Genomic DNA, 18560 nt, shown 5'->3' with positions numbered 1-18560 from the left:
CCTCCCAGGCGTCCACAAGGCAAAAAACCCTCCTAGATGAGAAACACCGCCTTCACAGAGCTTACTTGAACGACAGCAGCTCAGTATCTAAGAAAACTGCTTTCCTAAACATCCGCAGAGCTGTCCAGTTCAAGCTCAGAGCCATGCAAGATGCATAGCTAAGTCAAAAAGCAGAGGAGACTCAGTCATATGCTGACAGCAACAACACAAAGAAATGTTACGATGCACTCAAGTCAGTCTATGGTCCGCAAGCCTCAGGAACTTCACCTCTTCTGAGTGCAGATGGAACTACACTGATTACAGAAAAATACAAAATCCTTGCAAGATGGGCCGAACAATTCAACAATATTCTTAATCAACCGTCATCCATAAATGACACAGCTATCCGCAGGCTGCCTCAAATAGAGATTGACACATCTCTTGCCAATCCACCCACCCAGGAAGAAACCAAAAAAGCCATCAGTCTTCTTGCAACCGGGAAAGCTCCGGGACTTGATGCCATACCAGCAGAAATCTACAAGGCTGGAGGGCCAAGTCTGGTGGATAAGCTCACCAAACTCTTCCAGACACATGAAGCTGTCCCTCAGGAGTTTAAGGACGCCTCAATCATCCACCTTTACAAGAGGAAAGGCAATCGTCAAGCATGTGAGAATTATAGGGGCATTTCGCTGCTGTCAATTGCTGGCAAGATCCTTGCAAGAATTCTCCTGAATGGCCTAGTAGAACATCTAGACCAAGATCTGCTGCCGGAGAGACAGTGTGGCTTCACAAAAAAACACGGAACCACCGACATGGTGTTTGCAGTCCGCCAACTCCAAGAAAAATTTCAAGAGCAAAACTCTGACCTGTACTTGACCTTTGTTGACCTCACAAAGGCTTTTGACACGATCAGCCGTGAGGGCCTCTGAAAGATCATGGCAAAGTATGGGTGTCCAGACAAATTCATCACAATGGTGCGTCGATTCCACGATGGCATGATGGCTAGTGTGCAGGACCATCTTGAGTCGTCTAACCAGTTCCCAGTCACAAATGGAGTTAAGCAAGGTTGTGTCTTAGCACCAACCCTCTTCAGTATGATGTTCTCTGCTATGCTGCATGATGCATTTTGCAATGACAATACTGGGATTAGCCTCATTTACCGATTTGACGGAGGACTGTTCAACCTGCGAAGGATGCAAGCAAAAACAAAAGTGTCCAAAGTCACTGTTCATGACTTCCTATTTGCAGACGATTGTGCACTAGCTGTTGGCTCACATGCTGACCTGCAGCTTAGCATGGACCACTTCTCATCAGCCTGTGACAACTTTGGCCTTACTATCAGCACAAAAAAGACAGAAGTTAAGTACCAACCTGCTCCTGGAAAGCCGTATGTGAAATCAACCATCTTTGTGAATGATCTGAAGCTGTCTGTTGTGAACAATTTTACCTATCTTGGCAGCACCCTGTCCCATGCTGTTCACATTGATGATGAAATCAACAACAGGATTGCCAAGGCAAGTGCAACCTTTGGCCATCTATGTAATACAGTGTGGGATAGGAGAGGTATCAAATTGGAAACCAAACTCAAGATTTACCAGGCAACCATTCTACCAAACCTCACTCATGGCTGTGAAACCTGGACAGTGTACCAACGCCATGCCAGAAAACTAAACCACTACCACGTGAACTGTCTGAGAAAGCTTCTGAGGATCCTGTGGCAGGACAAAATCCCTGACACAGTAGTCCTTAAACGTGCTGATATGCTGAGTATTCACTCATTAATTATGAAAGCACAACTCAGATGGGCTGGCCATGTGACCAGGATGCCTGACTTTTGCCCCCCAAAGCAAATCTTCTTCGGTGAACTGAAGGATGGGAAGTGATCGCAAGGTGGGCAAAAGAAACGCTTCAAGGACACCCTGAAGACGTCCCTCAAGAGCTTCAAGATAGAGCTGAAGTCTTGGGAAAGTCTCGCTCTAGAGCGTCTCCCCTGGTGTAACCTCATAAGGGATGGTGCAACCATCTCAGAAGACAAAAGGGTCAGCAATGCCATGTTGAAGAGACAGCAGCACAGGCAAAAACCAACAACACTTCCTCTGGGAGCACTCCTACCAACATATCCTGTCCAGTGTGCCAGAGTGCTTCTGGCTCAGATTGGCCTCATCAGCCATCTGCGCACTCACCGTACTCCTGAGACATCTTATTGTAAATGTGTTATGGTCTTCATCGATTTATGATGGACAAACAATACCTTGCTTCTCTGTTTACCTTGCTTCTCTGTTTACCGTGCTTGTCTTTGCTTTACCTTGCTTCTCTGTTTACCTTGCTTCTCTGTTTACTGTGCTTGCCTTTGCTTTAGCATGATTTCCTGTGCTTTTACTAATGCTTCAACACACTTTTTCATACACCAAAGACGACTGTTGATCTTTGAAGTTTCTACATGAATGGACATTTACTAAACATGACTATTGTGATCCTGTCAGGAACAATATACCATGCAGAATAACGTTAGTATCCTTATGAAAATGTAACGTGGTACAAGCTTACATTACTTGTCATTTTATGACTGTCTTCGCCTCACAAAGCTCATATGACTTCATCCCATGAAGGTCCTTACATAGAGCTAGAAACCAGATAAGATCAACAAACGTTTTGACTCTGCCTCTTTGGTGTATGAAAAAGACAAAAGTGGAATCCTTTACTATTTAATTTTTTTTATCAGGACTATACAATTTCTCAAAGCTAAACGATTTCTTTACACATTTTACTAGAAATTCTGTAAAGTACAGCACTGCAGTTAGGGATTTGTTGTATAAAACTGTATTATTGATTATAATAATTACCATAGTGTACATCACTGCAGTTGTTGTATAAAATGTAATGTATTATTATTGATTATTATTTCACACCTGTCTATAACTGTTTCCCCTTTGTTGTACAGCTGGACACTGCAGTGCACAAGCAGAGCTATCTCATGTTAGAAGAGGCAGAGCTATCTCATGTTAGAAGAGGCAGAGCTATCTCATGTTAGAAGAGGCAGAGGGATCTCATGTTAGAAGAGGCAGAGGGATCTCATGTTAGAAGAGGCAGAGGGATCTCATGTTAGAAGAGGCAGAGGGATCTCATGTTAGAAGAGGCAGAGGGATCTCATGTTAGAAGAGGCAGAGGGATCTCATGTTAGAAGAGGCAGAGGGATCTCATGTTAGAAGAGGCAGAGGGATCTCATGTTAGAAGAGGCAAAGGGATCTCATGTGAACTGATGAAAAGCAGCCGCATGCGTTCCCATTCACTGGTGTTCCTGGCATCAATAAGAGAATGAAGGATGGAACTGGATTATTTGAAGCCGTTTCTTTTTTTTTTTTTTTTTTTATAAATTTAGTCGTTGCCAATTATATTTTTTATTTTCTCCCAATTTGGAATGGCCAATTACTTTATTATGCTCAGCTCACCGCTACCACCCCTGCGCTGACTCGGGAGGGGCGAAGACGAATACACACTGTCCTCCGAAGAGGGAGGGAGGGGTGTGTGTTTAATATAGAGGGAGGGGGTTGTGTTTAATATAGAGGGAGGGGGTTGTGTTTAATATAGAGGGAGGGAGGGGACTGTGTTTAATATAGAGGGAGGGAGGGGATTGTGTTTAATATAGAGAGAGGGAGGGAGGGGATTGTGTTTAATATAGAGGGAGGGAGGGGATTGTGTTTAATATAGAGGGATGGAGGAGGATTGTGTTTAATATAGAGATAGGGGGATTGTGTTTAATATAGAGGGAGGGAGTGGATTGTGTTTAATATAGAGGGATGGAGGAGGATTGTGTTTAATATAGAGGGATGGAGGAGGATTGTGTTTAATATAGAGATAGGGGGATTGTGTTTAATATAGAGGGAGGGAGTGGATTGTGTTTAATATAGAGGGAGGGAGGGATTGTGTTTAATATAGAGGGAGGGAGGGGATTGTGTTTAATATAGAGGGAGGGAGGGGATTGTGTTTAATATAGAGGGAGGAGGATTGTGTTTAATATAGAGGGAGGGGATTGTGTTTAATATAGAGGGAGGGGATTGTGTTTAATATAGAGGGAGGGGATTGTGTTTAATATAGAGGGAGGGAGGGGATTGTGTTTAATATAGAGGGAGGGTGGGGATTGTGTTTAATATAGAGATAGGGGGATTGTGTTTAATATAGAGGGAGGGAGTGGATTGTGTTTAATATAGAGGGAGGGTGGGGATTGTGTTTAATATAGAGGGAGGGAGGGGATTGTGTTTAATATAGAGGGAGGGAGGGGATTGTGTTTAATATAGAGGGAGGAGGATTGTGTTTAATATAGAGGGAGGGGATTGTGTTTAATATAGAGGGAGGGGATTGTGTTTAATATAGAGGGAGGGGATTGTGTTTAATATAGAGGGAGGAGGATTGTGTTTAATATAGAGGAAGGGGATTGTGTTTAATATAGAGGGAGGGAGGGGATTGTGTTTAATATAGAGGGAGGGAGGGGATTGTGTTTAATATAGAGGGAGGAGGATTGTGTTTAATATAGAGGGAGGAGGATTGTGTTTAATATAGAGGAAGGGGATTGTGTTTAATATAGAGGGAGGGAGGGGATTGTGTTTAATATAGAGGGAGGAGGATTGTGTTTAATATAGAGGGAGGGGATTGTGTTTAATATAGAGGGAGGGAGGGGATTGTGTTTAATATAGAGGGATGGAGGAGGACTGTGTTTAATATAGAGGGAGGGGGATTGTGTTTAATATAGAGGGAGGAGGATTGTGTTTAATATAGAGGGAGGGGATTGTGTTTAATATAGAGGGAGGGAGGGGATTGTGTTTAATATAGAGGGATGGAGGAGGACTGTGTTTAATATAGAGGGATGGAGGAGGACTGTGTTTAATATAGAGGGAGGGGATTGTGTTTAATATAAAGGGAGGGGATTGTGTTTAATATAGAGGGAGGGGATTGTGTTTAATATAGAGGGAGGGAGGGGATTGTGTTTAATATAGAGGGATGGAGGAGGACTGTGTTTAATATAGAGGGATGGAGGAGGACTGTGTTTAATATAGAGGGATGGAGGAGGACTGTGTTTAATATAGAGGGAGGGGATTGTGTTTAATATAAAGGGAGGGGATTGTGTTTAATATAGAGGGAGGGGATTGTGTTTAATATAGAGGGATGGAGGAGGACTGTGTTTAATATAGAGGGATGGAGGAGGACTGTGTTTAATATAGAGGGAGGGGATTGTGTTTAATATAAAGGGAGGGGATTGTGTTTAATATAGAGGGAGGGGATTGTGTTTAATATAGAGGGATGGAGGAGGACTGTGTTTAATATAGAGGGATGGAGGAGGATTGTGTTTAATATAGAGGGAGGGGGATTGTGTTTAATATAGAGGGAGGGGGATTGTGTTTAATATAAAGGGAGGGGATTGTGTTTAATATAAAGGGAGGGGATTGTGTTTAATATAGAGGGAGGGAGGGAGTTATTCAATGTAGAGGAAGGAGGGATAATGTTTAGTATTAAAGGATAACGTTAATGTTATAGGGGAATGTGTTTTCTCTCTCTTTATATATTTTAGTTTATATCATGGATGTGCTTTGGCAACACAATTCTTTTTTGTCATGCCAATAAAGCCCATCTGAATTTGAATTTGACTATTTAAATTCATAAAGACGAGTCACTTTTGTTGTGTAATGAAAAAGTAAGACTTACGATTTAAAAACCCATTTAGTTCAATGAAATCAATTTTACTATTAATGCGTTTCTCAGCGGTGATTGACATACATGAAAGGCTTAACAGGGATCAATTGAATTTTTAAAGGAGAGTAGAAAAGTCAGGAGAAAACACAGAAAATCAGAAGCCCTAATTATATCTATATCTTAAGTTCACCAGCAGCGTGTCCTATCCTGATCTGGTGTGAGTAGCACAGGAAAAACAAATAGCTAGTAATGTAACCAACATGCTCCCTCCCTCCCTCTCAACCACACTGTGGATATCATGCAATCTAGAATGACAATGTCACAGCTACTGGGAGTCACTCACCTGCTAGACTGCATTCTGACTGTGAGCGCCTGTCTCCCTGTCCACCTCCTTGCATGCTGTTGAGAGAGCCTTCCTCTCCTGCACCTTGCTCTCTCACGCAGATTCTCTCCAGCACCACGCTACACTCCCGCAGGCGTACAGGCTTCAGGTCAGGGATGTTTGGTTTGAAGTCCTCGGATTCTTCCTTCCCTGGTTCCACATGGTCAGACTCTACTTCAGGGGGACCCCGTTTAATACAGACCATTTCCAGCACCTCTTCTTGTTTAACAGGAAGGTGTTCTTCTGTCTGGGGGATCTCCAATTCATTGTGCTCAGCTTTTATCTCAGAGACCTCTGACTGGCTGCTGTTACATTGCATCTCACAGAGCTCCTGTTTCATGGGGAGGGAAGCCAGCCCAAAGAACTCCACTCTAAAGGGGAGAGGTTCAAGTTCAGGGAACTCCTCTTTAATCTGGACAGATTCCATCTCCACACTGTCCATGACAGCACACAGGATTCTGTTTAGAAGTTGCTGAAAAAAAAGTAAGCATGTATTTTATTTATTTATTTATTTACAGTACTACTAAGGCCATTCAAGGGACCGACAAAATCTGGCCTTAACAGCAGGGGTGGCTTTACTATTGAAGGGACATCGAATTGATTGTAATAAGTTTACAATAAGTTTATTTTATTTGACTGATCTGAAGAATGTTGGATGAAAGTTTACGAAATGTTTTATTTTCGTTAAACACGTATGTTTAGTATTTTAGAATACATTCTCTTGAAACAACCAATCAGCAAGGAGTCATTTTGTCCTCGGACCTTAAATTTAGATTTTTTTACAAAACATGATGTGTGATACAATGTTCTAGAAATTTTCTCAAACTGCATATTTTTAAATATTTACATAAACATTGCAACATATCTGAGGCCTAGTTACTTTTTTGAGGTGCAGGCAAACTACCGATAATACCTTTCAGATTTACACTGATCAACGAGGCCGTCAATACACTAGATTTACCATCGATAATACCTCCAGGTTTACACTGATCAACGAGGCCGTCAATACACTAGATTTACCATCGATAATACCTCCAGGTTTATACTGATCAACGAGGCCGTCAATACACTAGATTTACCATCGATAATACCTCCAGGTTTACACTGATCAACGAGGCCGTCAATACACTAGATTTACCATCGATAATACCTCCAGGTTTACACTGATCAACGAGGCCGTCAATACACTAGATTTACCATCGATAATACCTCCAGGTTTACACTGATCAACGAGGCCGTCAATACACTAGATTTACCATCGATAATACCTCCAGGTTTACACTGATCAACGAGGCCGTCAATACACTAGATTTACCATCGATAATACCTCCAGGTTTACACTGATCAACGAGGCCGTCAATACACTAGATTTACCATCGATAATACCTCCAGGTTTACACTGATCAACGAGGCCGTCAATACACTAGATTTACCATCGATAATACCTCCAGGTTTACACTGATCAACGAGGCCGTCAATACACTAGATTTACCATCGATAATACCTCCAGGTTTACACTGATCAACGAGGCCGTCAATACACTAGATTTACCATCGATAATACCTCCAGGTTTACACTGATCAACGAGGCCGTCAATACACTAGATTTACCATCGATAATACCTCCAGGTTTACACTGATCAACGAGGCCGTCAATACACTAGATTTACCATCGATAATACCTCCAGGTTTACACTGATCAACGAGGCCGTCAATACACTAGATTTACCATCGATAATACCTCCAGGTTTACACTGATCAACGAGGCCGTCAATACACTAGATTTACCATCGATAATACCTCCAGGTTTACACTGATCAACGAGGCCGTCAATACACTAGATTTACCATCGATAATACCTCCAGGTTTACACTGATCAACGAGGCCGTCAATACACTAGATTTACCATCGATAATACCTCCAGGTTTACACTGATCAACGTCCCTGGTCGTGTTATAGCGCAGATTTCAGCAGATCTGCACGGAATCAGAGATGCGCGTTCCACGAGGGCTGCTGCGTGACGTCCCTCAACTCCACCCACAGAAATCTGTGCAGATTCTGCAGACCAGCACAGCTTTGAAAAGTTACTGCGGGAGGCTGGCTGTGTCTGTGAACCACAGAGACAATGCAGAGATCATGAGTGACCTGCTAATCGCAATGCAGATAACCACTAAAACTACTGCTGTTAGTTGAGGCGAACAACATCTTATCATAAGAACATAAGAAAGTTTACAAACGTGAGGAGGCCCCATTCGGCCCATCTTGCTCGTTTGGTTGTTAGTAGCTTATTGTTGATCCCAGACTCTCATCAAGCAGCTTCTTGAAGGATCCCAGGGTGTCAGTTTCAACATTACTGGGAGTTGGTTTGAGACTCCCACAATTCACTGTGTAAAACGTGCCTCCTATTTTCTGTTCTAAATACCTAGAGTCCCGTGTTTTTCGCAAATATGAAATAACATGAAATGTAACTAAATAAAACGACATGTAAATATAAAAAGGAATAACACGAAAAATCATTATAAAACAACAAACATAGTGACACTTTTAAATTGTGAGGTTTATACATAAATACTTGAAATAAATACTTGCAATCGTAGTTAACACAGTACGACTAATCATAACACAGTCTGAAGGGAAACAGAAGCGCTGGGCAGATGGATAATTTGGAGCGAGTCTTTTGGGAATGAATTGTGATGGAAGAGAAGAGATGTTTGTTTGTAAAATGCCTGAACCGCTCATAACAATTAAACAACGCTGCAAAGAATTTGAGCATGAGGGGATGTGTGCAGCTGACGGTGACAAAATAATGACGTGCAGATTGTGCAACTGTCGGCTGGAACGGGCGTCGAAACATACCGTAGCAATAGCTGTTTATTACTTTTGAGAAAATAGGACTTGTTTACTTGTACGGTATTTTGTATTAGTTTGGTAGTTCTGTGTTTTATTGCAAGTGGTGTATACTTTGCACCGGAGCAAATGCTGTTGTGGTTTTGAATGAATTTGAATGAATCTGCTTTGCTTAGTGTTTAAATACTGAGAAACCCCGAGCTTGCTGTGTACTGGAGCCCTGCTTCAGTGCAATGGGATTGAAATACAAATCATACTGTTTATGTGTAAACATGTATTTTTTAAAATGTTGTCTCATTGTATTTTCATAGAGGTCATGGGCAGTATTTACTGTAAATAGATTAAAAAGAGTGGGGGACTGTACATTACCGTTACTGCCGCTAATGAGAAATTATTTTTCTGAGAGGTCTGTTTGTCAGAATGCTTTTAAAAAATCGGATAATGTTTAATACAAAATATGCATGTAGTTCAAACATGACGTGTACTATTATTGATATACATTTATTTGAGTTGTTTTTAATGTGTATCTGTAATAAAACGACATTTGTGACAAATAAAACAAAAAATTATTTAAAAATAAATAAAAAATAATTTCACAGGGCTCTATAAATACCCCTTTACCTAATCTCCACACACATACATAATTAAATGAGATGTAAAATAATAATAATAACAACAACTTAAAAAAATCCCTAGACAATGTTGTTTATCACCTTAAAATAAGTACTACATAAATAAATAGAGTGTGTTCTCATCGCAATTGGCGATCAAAGAAATAATGAAGTAAAAGAGATCAAATCAATAAATAACAATGGCATATCCTCAAAGTGATTACTGTGAAGTCATGTGCATTGCCAGTGTTATTAGGGGATGCTGTGTTGTGTTTTCAAGCGCTTCACTAAGCTGCGCTGCAAGGTTTGGAGACGCGCTTCTCTGGAAGCTGCGTGTGACGTCAGAAACACAGCAGCCAGGAGCAGCCGGCACAGCGAGCTCTGGGTAACAGAACGCAACCAATGTGTACCCGCTAGATCAGGGCGGGCAATTCCGGTCCTGGAGGGCCGGTGTCCCTCCTGGACTTCGTTCCAACTGACCAATGAAGCTGCTAATAAGCACTTAATTAGTGCAATTAAGTAATTTAGGAAGGCTGTCTTCATAGACAGATACTTGAGCTCAATGGAGTTTAAGGGCTCAAATGGGCCTTCGTGAGAGCCTCTAGCACAATATTAAGGCTCCATTCGGGGAGAACAGTCCTCCTAGGAGGGCGTGATCACCGTGCGCCTTTAAGGAAATGGGTAGCCAAAAATGCGCACCCGGAGACATAGAATCTACAGGGGCATGGCAAGCAGAGATAGCCGCTGAATACACCTGCAAGGTGGAAGGTGACCGTCCAGCACCAAGCAGTTCCTGCAGGAACTGCAATATGACTGGCCTAGGGCAAGTGATGGGGTCAAGGTTTCTAGCCAGACACCAAGCTTGAAAATATTTCCACTTATAGGTATACAAAAAACCTAAACTGCATGGCAGTAAAGAAAAAACACATCACACACACACACACAACAGCAAGGTTGTGAGGGTAAAATAGCGGTCACCACGGCAGCGCGTGTGACTGATTTTAAACAGCGCACCGAGTAGGCGGGCTGAGACAAGCCAGCAGAAGCCGCTCAACAGCGGGGCCAGCAGCGCTGGGTCCCGGTGGAAATAACGCTATATATATATATATATATATATATATATATATATATATATATATATATATATATATATATATATATATAATTTTAAAACTGCAAGGCAGTCAAGAAACGAAAATACACCCTCCACGCAAGCTGTGCGGGTAAAAATAGTTACCACGGCAATGCGGGTAACTGATTTTGTTTTGTTTTTACCAGCCCACCGAGTAGGGGGGCTGAAACAAGCCAGCGTAAGCATCTCGACAGCGGGGCTCAGCGCAGCTGGATCCCGATGGAGGAATCGCGCTTGTATAGTTTTTCCAGCACAGTCAATTCCACAGCGGGGCACGGCAGAGCCGGGGCCCGGTGGGGGAACACGTGTCTCTTTTTTCTTTTAAACTGCAACATTATTATTATTATATTCCTCAGCAGACGCCCTTATCCAGGGCGACTTAATAGCAGAGGAAAGCAGAAAACAGCGATCGCTGTAAGGCTTTCAGCAGACAGCAATCGCAAAGCGATGTAGGCTGTTAAGCAGAAAAAAGTGTAAACACAGCGTAGTAACTGGAGGTATGCGCTAGCAGCTCAGTGCCTACGCAATGCGAGCAACGTGCACAGCACTGCTCGTCCTCGAATGTTCCAGACGCCTTGCGCAGCGGGAGCGGAACTGCGTACACTGCGCTCTGTGCGTAACTTTTGGAAAGGAGCAACGAACACCTGCGCCTTGTATGCGCTGTGAATACTGTTCTACGTACACTGCGTACTGGGACCAAGTACCGTGTGCGCAAAGCTCCTACGCTGGCGTCGGATAATACGCAGCCTGTGCCAAGAGAATCAGGCTATGCGTGCGCCGCAGCACCGGAGAGGACGCTACGCGAAGTGCGTACCCAGACTGCGTGGTCAACACACACACACCTGGTCAGCGTGAAGCGTGAAGCGTGAAGCGTGAACCGGGGGGGGGGGGGGACACGAAGCCGCGGTGGGTGAAGTTTTTGTAAGCAAACATTACAGTATATAAGAAGCAAGGAAAGAGAGACAGCACACCGAACGCACATGAACCGACACACCGCAGCGGTCAGGTTCGGCCGCCGGCTCCGCTCGGACGGGGATACGGTAGTACCTAGCCCCGAGGAAGGGAGCGCGGCTGGCCGCTGAAAGACAAAGACAAAAGACTCGGTCTCTTTTTCAAGAGTCGTTGATTCCGGGAAAGCGGCAAGCCAGCTCTCACCAAGCACAGTATCACAACGCAACTATCTGACCACTTGACAAACTATTTTTTTTTTTCCTCTTACGTGCAGTCTGTTATGTATTAACTTTTGCGTCTGAACAAAACATGTTCACTTACCAGAAAGGTTGTACATGAAAATCAAAATTGTCGCTTTCAATCCGGTTAAAAACACATCCAATCCACCATGATTCTCAACAACTTCTCTTCACAACTCCGGAGCGCGAGCAACTGTTCCATGGGGACTGAGCGCGCCTGGAACGTACCATTCACTCACCAAGGGAACCAAACATATATATATATATATATATATATATATATATATATATATATATATATATATATATATATATATATATATATTGCAACACGAAAAAAATAAAAATAAAAATAGATCACACACACTATACATGTTTTGTTATATAATCTTCAGTTCTTTGTATAACAAACTACATATTTATGTTTGTTTCACAAGGACATTTCCCCCACCCTATTTATTTACTTGGATTGGTCCAAATCAAATTCTGCCTGCTGGCTGGAAGGGAGAGGCGGGAAACGAGTGGCACTGTTAATTCAAACGGGCGTGATTCGAGTGGATGCTAACTCATTCAATTCAATTATTATTTTTTTATTTTTTTGGTATGTTTGTTTGTTTGTTTCTTTTTTTAAAATAAATACAAACAGATTCCCTCACATATATTTTGTTAAATGTAGAAGCTGCATCTCCCTGTTGCAAGTTAGTTTCAGTCATGATGGGGAGGACTGGTGTGTGCGTGCATGTCAGTATCTCTGTGTGTGTATGTTTGTCAGTATCTGTGTGCGTGTGTGCGTGTCAGTACCTGTGTGTGTGTCTGTCAGTACCTGTGTGTGGGTGTGTGTTTGTTTCAGTACCTGTGTCTGTGTGTCAGAACCTGTGTGTGTGTCAGTACCTGTGTGTGTGTGTATGTGTGAGTGTTTGTGTCACTACCTGTGTGTGTGTGTGTGTGTGTGTGTTTGTGTGTGCGTGCGCATGCGTGCGTCAGTACCTGTGTGTCTCTGGGAGATATATTTTTTGTCTCAAGTCCCCTCCCGCGCTTCGTTCATAACTGATGGAAAACTAAAACAACTCCTCAGAACTATTCATGACGAGGGACATGTTAATAAAAACATAAACCATGGCGATTGTGTTGATAAAGATATCGCAGGAATAAGTCCAGGCAGCAGAAGGTAGATTTAACATTAAGTTAAATATTTAAATGGCCGCTAAATCTGGAGTTTGTATGCAAATGAGCTCCGCCCACTTTGAGCTTTCGTGCGATTTGATTGGCTTTTGTAATGTTGAAATAAGCATATCTACCAATTAGCAACACATAAGTGTGTGTGTGTGTGTCTGTGTGTGTGTTCAGCCTTGTTGACCCCTGTGTGTGTATGTGTGTGTGTTCAGCCTTGTTGACCCCTGTGTGTGTGTGTGTGTGTGTGTGTGTATGTGTGTGTTAGGCCTTGTTGACCCTTGTGTGTGTCTGTGTGTGTGTTCAGCCTTGTTGACCCCTGTGTGTGTGTGTGTGTGTGTGTGTGTGTTCAGCCTTGTTGACCCTTGTGTGTGTCTGTGTGTGTGTTCAGCCTTGTTGACCCCTGTGTGTGTGTGTGTGTGTGTGTGTATGTGTGTGTTAGGCCTTGTTGATCCCTGTGTGTGTTTTCAGCCTTGTTGATCCCTGTGTGTGTGTGTGTGTTCAGCCTTGTTGATCCCTGTGTGTGTGTGTGTGTGTGTGTGTTCAGCCTTGCTGACCCCTGTGTGTGTGTGTGCGTGTGTGTGTGTTCAGCCTTGCTGACCCCTGTGTGTGTGTGTGTGTGTGTGTGTATGTGTGTGTTCAGCCTTGTTGACCCCTGTGTGTGTGTGTGTGTGTGTGTGTGTGTGTGTGTGTTCAGCCTTGTTGTCCCCTGTGTGTTTGTTCAGCCTTGTTGACCCCTGTGTGTGTGTGTTTGTGTTTGTGTGTTCAGCCTTCTTGACCCCTGTGTGTGTGTGTGTGTGTGTGTGTGTGTGTGTGTGTGTGTGTTCAGCCTTGTTGACCCCTGTGTGTGTGTGTGTGTGTGTGTGTGTGTTAGGCCTTGTTGATCCCTGTGTGTGTGTGTGTGTGTGTGTGTGTGTGTGTTCAGCCTTGTTGACCCCTGTGTGTGTCTCTGTGTTTCAGGTTCCGGTGTTGGAAGCTGGGGGAGGATATCGATCTGATCGTTCGCTGTGAACACGACGGTGTGATGACCGGAGCCAACGGGGAAGTGTCCTTCATCAACGTCAAGACCCTCAATGAGTGGGACTCCAGGGTAGGGACCCCTTTCAATACCTTTAATCACAGCTTCAACCCGAGGAAACCCCACACCACTGATACAGGGGAACCCCAGAGAGAGACCGCTTTCAATACCTTTAATCACAGCTTCAACCAGAGGAAATGTGGGGAAGCTATAAAAAAGGCCAACGAGATGCTCGGATATATTGTGAGAAGTGTCGAATTTAAATCAAGGGAAGTAATGTGCAAAGAAGAGCAACCAGAATTATCCCGGGTTTAAAAGGCATGTCGTATGCAGACAGGCTCAAAGAATTGAATCTGTTCAGTCTTGAACAAAGACGACTACGCGGTGATCTGATTCAAGCATTCAAAATCCTAAAAGGTATAGACAATGTTGACCCAGGGGACTTTTTCAACCTGAAAAAAGAAACAAGGACCAGGGGTCACAAATGGAGATTAGATAAAGGGGCATTCAGAACAGAAAATAAGAGACACTTTTTTACACAGAGAATTGTGAAGGTCTGGAACCAACTCCCCAGTAATGTTGTTGAAGCTGACACCCTCGGATCCTTCAAGAAGCTGCTTGATGAGATTCTGGGATCAATAAGCTACTAACAACCAAACGAGCAAGATGGGCTGAATGGCCTCCTCTCGTTTGTAAACTTTCTTATGTTCTGCCTCTGTTATGCTAAAGTAATCATTTAATATACTCGCTATTTTTTTTCCTTCGTCTGTGATTTTGCCGTTTGTGTCTCTTAGACATTTAACCTCCTCTCTTACTGTTATAATATTGGAAAAACGTTTTGGAATTGGTTTTAGCCCCCTTAGAAATGTTCATTTCTGTCTCTCTCTTAGCCTTTCTAACTTCCTTTTTGACTTGTGTTTGCAGTTCCAAACAGGAGGAGGGGCAAACACTGTTGCAGCAGCAAAGGTCATTCAAAATGATCTCGAGAGCATTCAGAACTGGGCAGACACATGGCAAATGACATTTAATAGAGGAAAGTGGAAGGTACTGCACGCAGGCAATACATTTCTCCCCCCTTCCTTTCTATATTGATTAATTGTGGGCTCTAGTTTTTTTATTTAACATCGCTGAGTCCCTTGTCCCTGTGGATTGCAACCACAATGTAGAAACATATAGAGAATGGATGGGAATGGTCAATAAACATCACTGCTGTTTCTCTTAAAGCGTGTTTATTTATTTCTAATACTGGACCCTGTCTTAATACTGTATCACATTCTGAATATGAATATAGCTGAATTATTCATTGTAGGTAATGCTTAGAATACCAGATACATATTTAGCATTCAAAAGCAATCCATGTGATTTCTTTACCAGTCGTTCATTATTTTGTGTATCAGCCTCCACACAAAGCCGAGCGCAGTGCGGTATACTGTAATGATGCTGCAGTCAGTCTGCCCGGACTGCACCTGAACCATCTTAAAAACACGAAGCCTCCAATAAGCTCATTTGTAAAAGTTAGTAAAGAATGGCGCTATATAATCTAAGGAAGCTGAATGTGAACTCCTAGCTGGAGCAACGAGAGAGGGAGAGAGGGGGCGGGGCAGAGAAGGAGGCGGAGACGCTGCTAGGCAACCGGCTCCTGAACATTCCACTCCGCTGAGCAGAGACCGTTAGGATTTAAAAATGCCAAAGTTCCGAGCGCCGTTAGTATGGGCTGCCAGAAATGAGGAGAAAATAAATACAGCTTTTTATAAATGTGTGCATTCAGATATCATTTAGAAATCTAGTTACAACATTTAACAGTTAGCTAAATATTTAAATAAATCTTAAATCTCTTAGCAAGATTTAACATTTAGCTAAATAGTTAAATAAATCTTAAATCTCCTAGCTAGATTTAACAGTTAGCTAAATATTTAAATAAATCTTAAATCTCTTAGCTAGATTTAACATTTAGCTAAATAGTTAAATAAAGCTTAAATCTCTCAGCTAGATTTAACAGTTAGCTAAATATTTAACTGGCAGCTAAAGTGCATAGCATAAGTGTACCTGTGTGTGTGTGTGTGTCACTACCTGTGTGTGTGTGTGTGTCAGTACCTGTGTGTGTGTGTGTGTGTGTGTGTGTGTGTGTCAGTCAGTACCTGTGTGTGTGTCAGTACCTGGGTGTGTGTGTGTGTGTGTCAGTACCTGTGTGTGTGTATGTCAGTACCTGTGTGTGTGTGTGTGTGTGTCCGTACCTGTGTGTGTGTGTCACTACCTGTGTGTGTGTGTGTGTGTGTGTGTGTGTGTCAGTCAGTACCTGTGTGTGTGTCAGTACCTGGGTGTGTGTGTGTGTGTGTCAGTACCTGTGTGTGTGTATGTCAGTACCTGTGTGCGTGCGCATGCGTGCGTCAGTACCTGTGTGTCTCTAGGAGATATATTTTTTGTCTCAAGTCCCCTCCCACGCTCCGTTCATAACTGATGTAAAACTAAAACAACTCCTCAGAACTATTCATGACGAGGGACATGTTAATAAAAACACAAACCATGGCGATTGTGTTGATAAAGATATCGCAGGAATAAGTCCAGGCAGCAGAACGCCAGGGAAAGCGACGCGTTGTGTTTTAAACCTGTCAGCGAGCCCGGCTCTGAAGAACAACAAAACACAAAACAAGAGACGCACATCGAGGGCCTGTCAAATTTGAAAATTCATTTATTACATTTCTCTTCATAGAATCCTCTGTAAGGTTAACATACAACCAGTCAGATACAGAACAATAGATTTTGATAATTTACTCTAGTTATTGATAAAAAAAAAAAAAAAAAATTAGTAATATTTGTAAAACTTCCATCCTTTCCACAAGTCTCAAAACACCTGAACCGTGCCGTCTGAAGATATCCCTGTGTCTCTATCAGATGAATCTATAACAGCACAGCAGCTCAAATTAAAATGTGCATCGCTGCCCGAACCCAGAGACTGTCTATCACATGTCTGCAAACCTCAAGCCTAGAGGCCGTCCCAAACTGCACAGAACCGCGGAAATCTGAAGAGAATCTGTAATCTGCAGAGGGAGCATCTTACCTGTTTAGTATTTCAATGATAAAAATGGAAATCAGGTAAACATACTATCAAACTCTTTACAGGCGAAGCACTTCCAATGTAACATATCAGGCCTTTTTGTCAGTAAAATCTTTATACGCTGTCAAACAAAAACAAGACTTCTCATTGGGTCACGTTTTCAAACCCTCAACTCCAGCCTTTATGAACTCCTACTTCTTAAAAGGAGACACAACGTCTGTCGATTTCACAAAACTAGAAGCGAGCAGCTGAGTTCATGTATTCCAGGTCACTTTAGCGGTCCGTTTGTGATAATTCCGATGACGATGTCGCTGAGGAAGATGGCGGCTCCCTGGAGGAGTGCGAATTCCCAGGAATTCACTCCTCCACAGATTCGGACCGTCTCTACTCCAGACCGACTGGTTAATTGCAATCCCAAAACACCACTTCCGAGAGACTTCCTTCAAAACAAAGTGCTTGATTACTTTCCCATAAACTGATTTCCTCGTCAATTTCAAAGATCGCAGGTTAACCAGGAACTTAATACTGTATCACATTCTGAATATGAATATAGCCGAGTTATTAATTGTAGATAATACTTAGAATACCAGAGACACATTTAGCATTAAAAAGCAATCCATGTGATTTCTTTACCAGTCGTTCATTATTTTGTGTATCAGCCTCCACACAAAGCCGAGCGCAGTGCGGTATACTGTAATGATGCTGCAGTCAGTGTGCCCGGACTGCACCTGAACCATCTTAAAAACACGAAGCCTCCAATAAGCTCATTTGTAAAAGTTAGTAAAGAATGGCGCTATATAATCTAAGGAAGCTGAATGTGAACTCCTAGCTGGAGCAACGAGAGAGGGAGAGAGGGGGCGGGGCAGAGAAGGAGGCGGAGACGCTGCTAGGCAACCGGCTCCTGAACATTCCACTCCGCTGAGCAGAGACCGTTAGGATTTAAAAATGCCAAAGTTCCGAGCGCCGTTAGTATGGGCTGCCAGAAATGAGGAGAAAATAAATACAGCTTTTTATAAATGTGTGCATTCAGATATCATTTAGAAATCTAGTTACAACATTTAACAGTTAGCTAAATATTTAAATAAATCTTAAATCTCTTAGCTAGATTTAACAGTTCGCTAAATATTTAGCTGGCAGCTAAAGTGCATAGCATAAGTCTACCTGTGCGTGTGTGTGTGTGCGGGTCACTACCTGTGTGTGTGTGTTTGTGTCAGTACCTGTGTGTGTGTCAGTACCTATGTGTGTGTCTGTGTGTGTACCTGTGTGTGTTGGTCACTACCTCTGTGTGTGTGTGTGGGTGTGGGTCAGTGCCTGTGTGTGTGTGTTTGTGTCAGTACCTGTGTGTGTGTGTGTGTGGGTCACTACCTGTGTGTGTGTGTGTGTGTGTGTGTGTGTCAGTACCTCTGTGTGTGTGTGTGTGTGTCAGTTCCTCTGTGTGTGCGTGTGTGTGTCAGTACCTGTGTGTGTGTGTGTGTGTGTGTCAGTACCTCTG

The 18560-nt window shown here is 42.8% G+C and overlaps 1 protein-coding gene across 2 annotated transcripts in view; it reads right to left on the bottom strand.

Annotated features, from left to right (window-relative positions):
• The window catches only part of LOC131721205 (zinc finger protein ZFP2-like), a 104013-nt gene that overhangs the window by 6475 nt on the left and 78978 nt on the right, over positions 1 to 18560 (bottom strand). Inside the window, exons 1-2 of one of the 2 annotated variants that reach the window (XM_059014617.1) lie at positions 11908 to 12042; positions 6008 to 6518 (exon numbers count right to left, since the gene is read on the bottom strand). In XM_059014617.1, the coding sequence (XP_058870600.1) occupies positions 6008 to 6488 (481 nt within the window). In that variant the 5' untranslated portion in view covers positions 6489 to 6518; positions 11908 to 12042. Of the gene's footprint in view, positions 1 to 6007; positions 6519 to 11907; positions 12043 to 18560 lie in introns of those variants that run through there. The other variant, XM_059014616.1, reaches the window with a different exon arrangement.

Source organism: Acipenser ruthenus, chromosome 48 (genome assembly GCF_902713425.1).
Source record: "Acipenser ruthenus chromosome 48, fAciRut3.2 maternal haplotype, whole genome shotgun sequence".
In the NCBI taxonomy this organism is placed as follows: domain Eukaryota; kingdom Metazoa; phylum Chordata; class Actinopteri; order Acipenseriformes; family Acipenseridae; genus Acipenser; species Acipenser ruthenus.
Note: the sequence above shows the minus strand (reverse complement) of the source record. Positions and strands in the feature narration are given on the sequence as shown.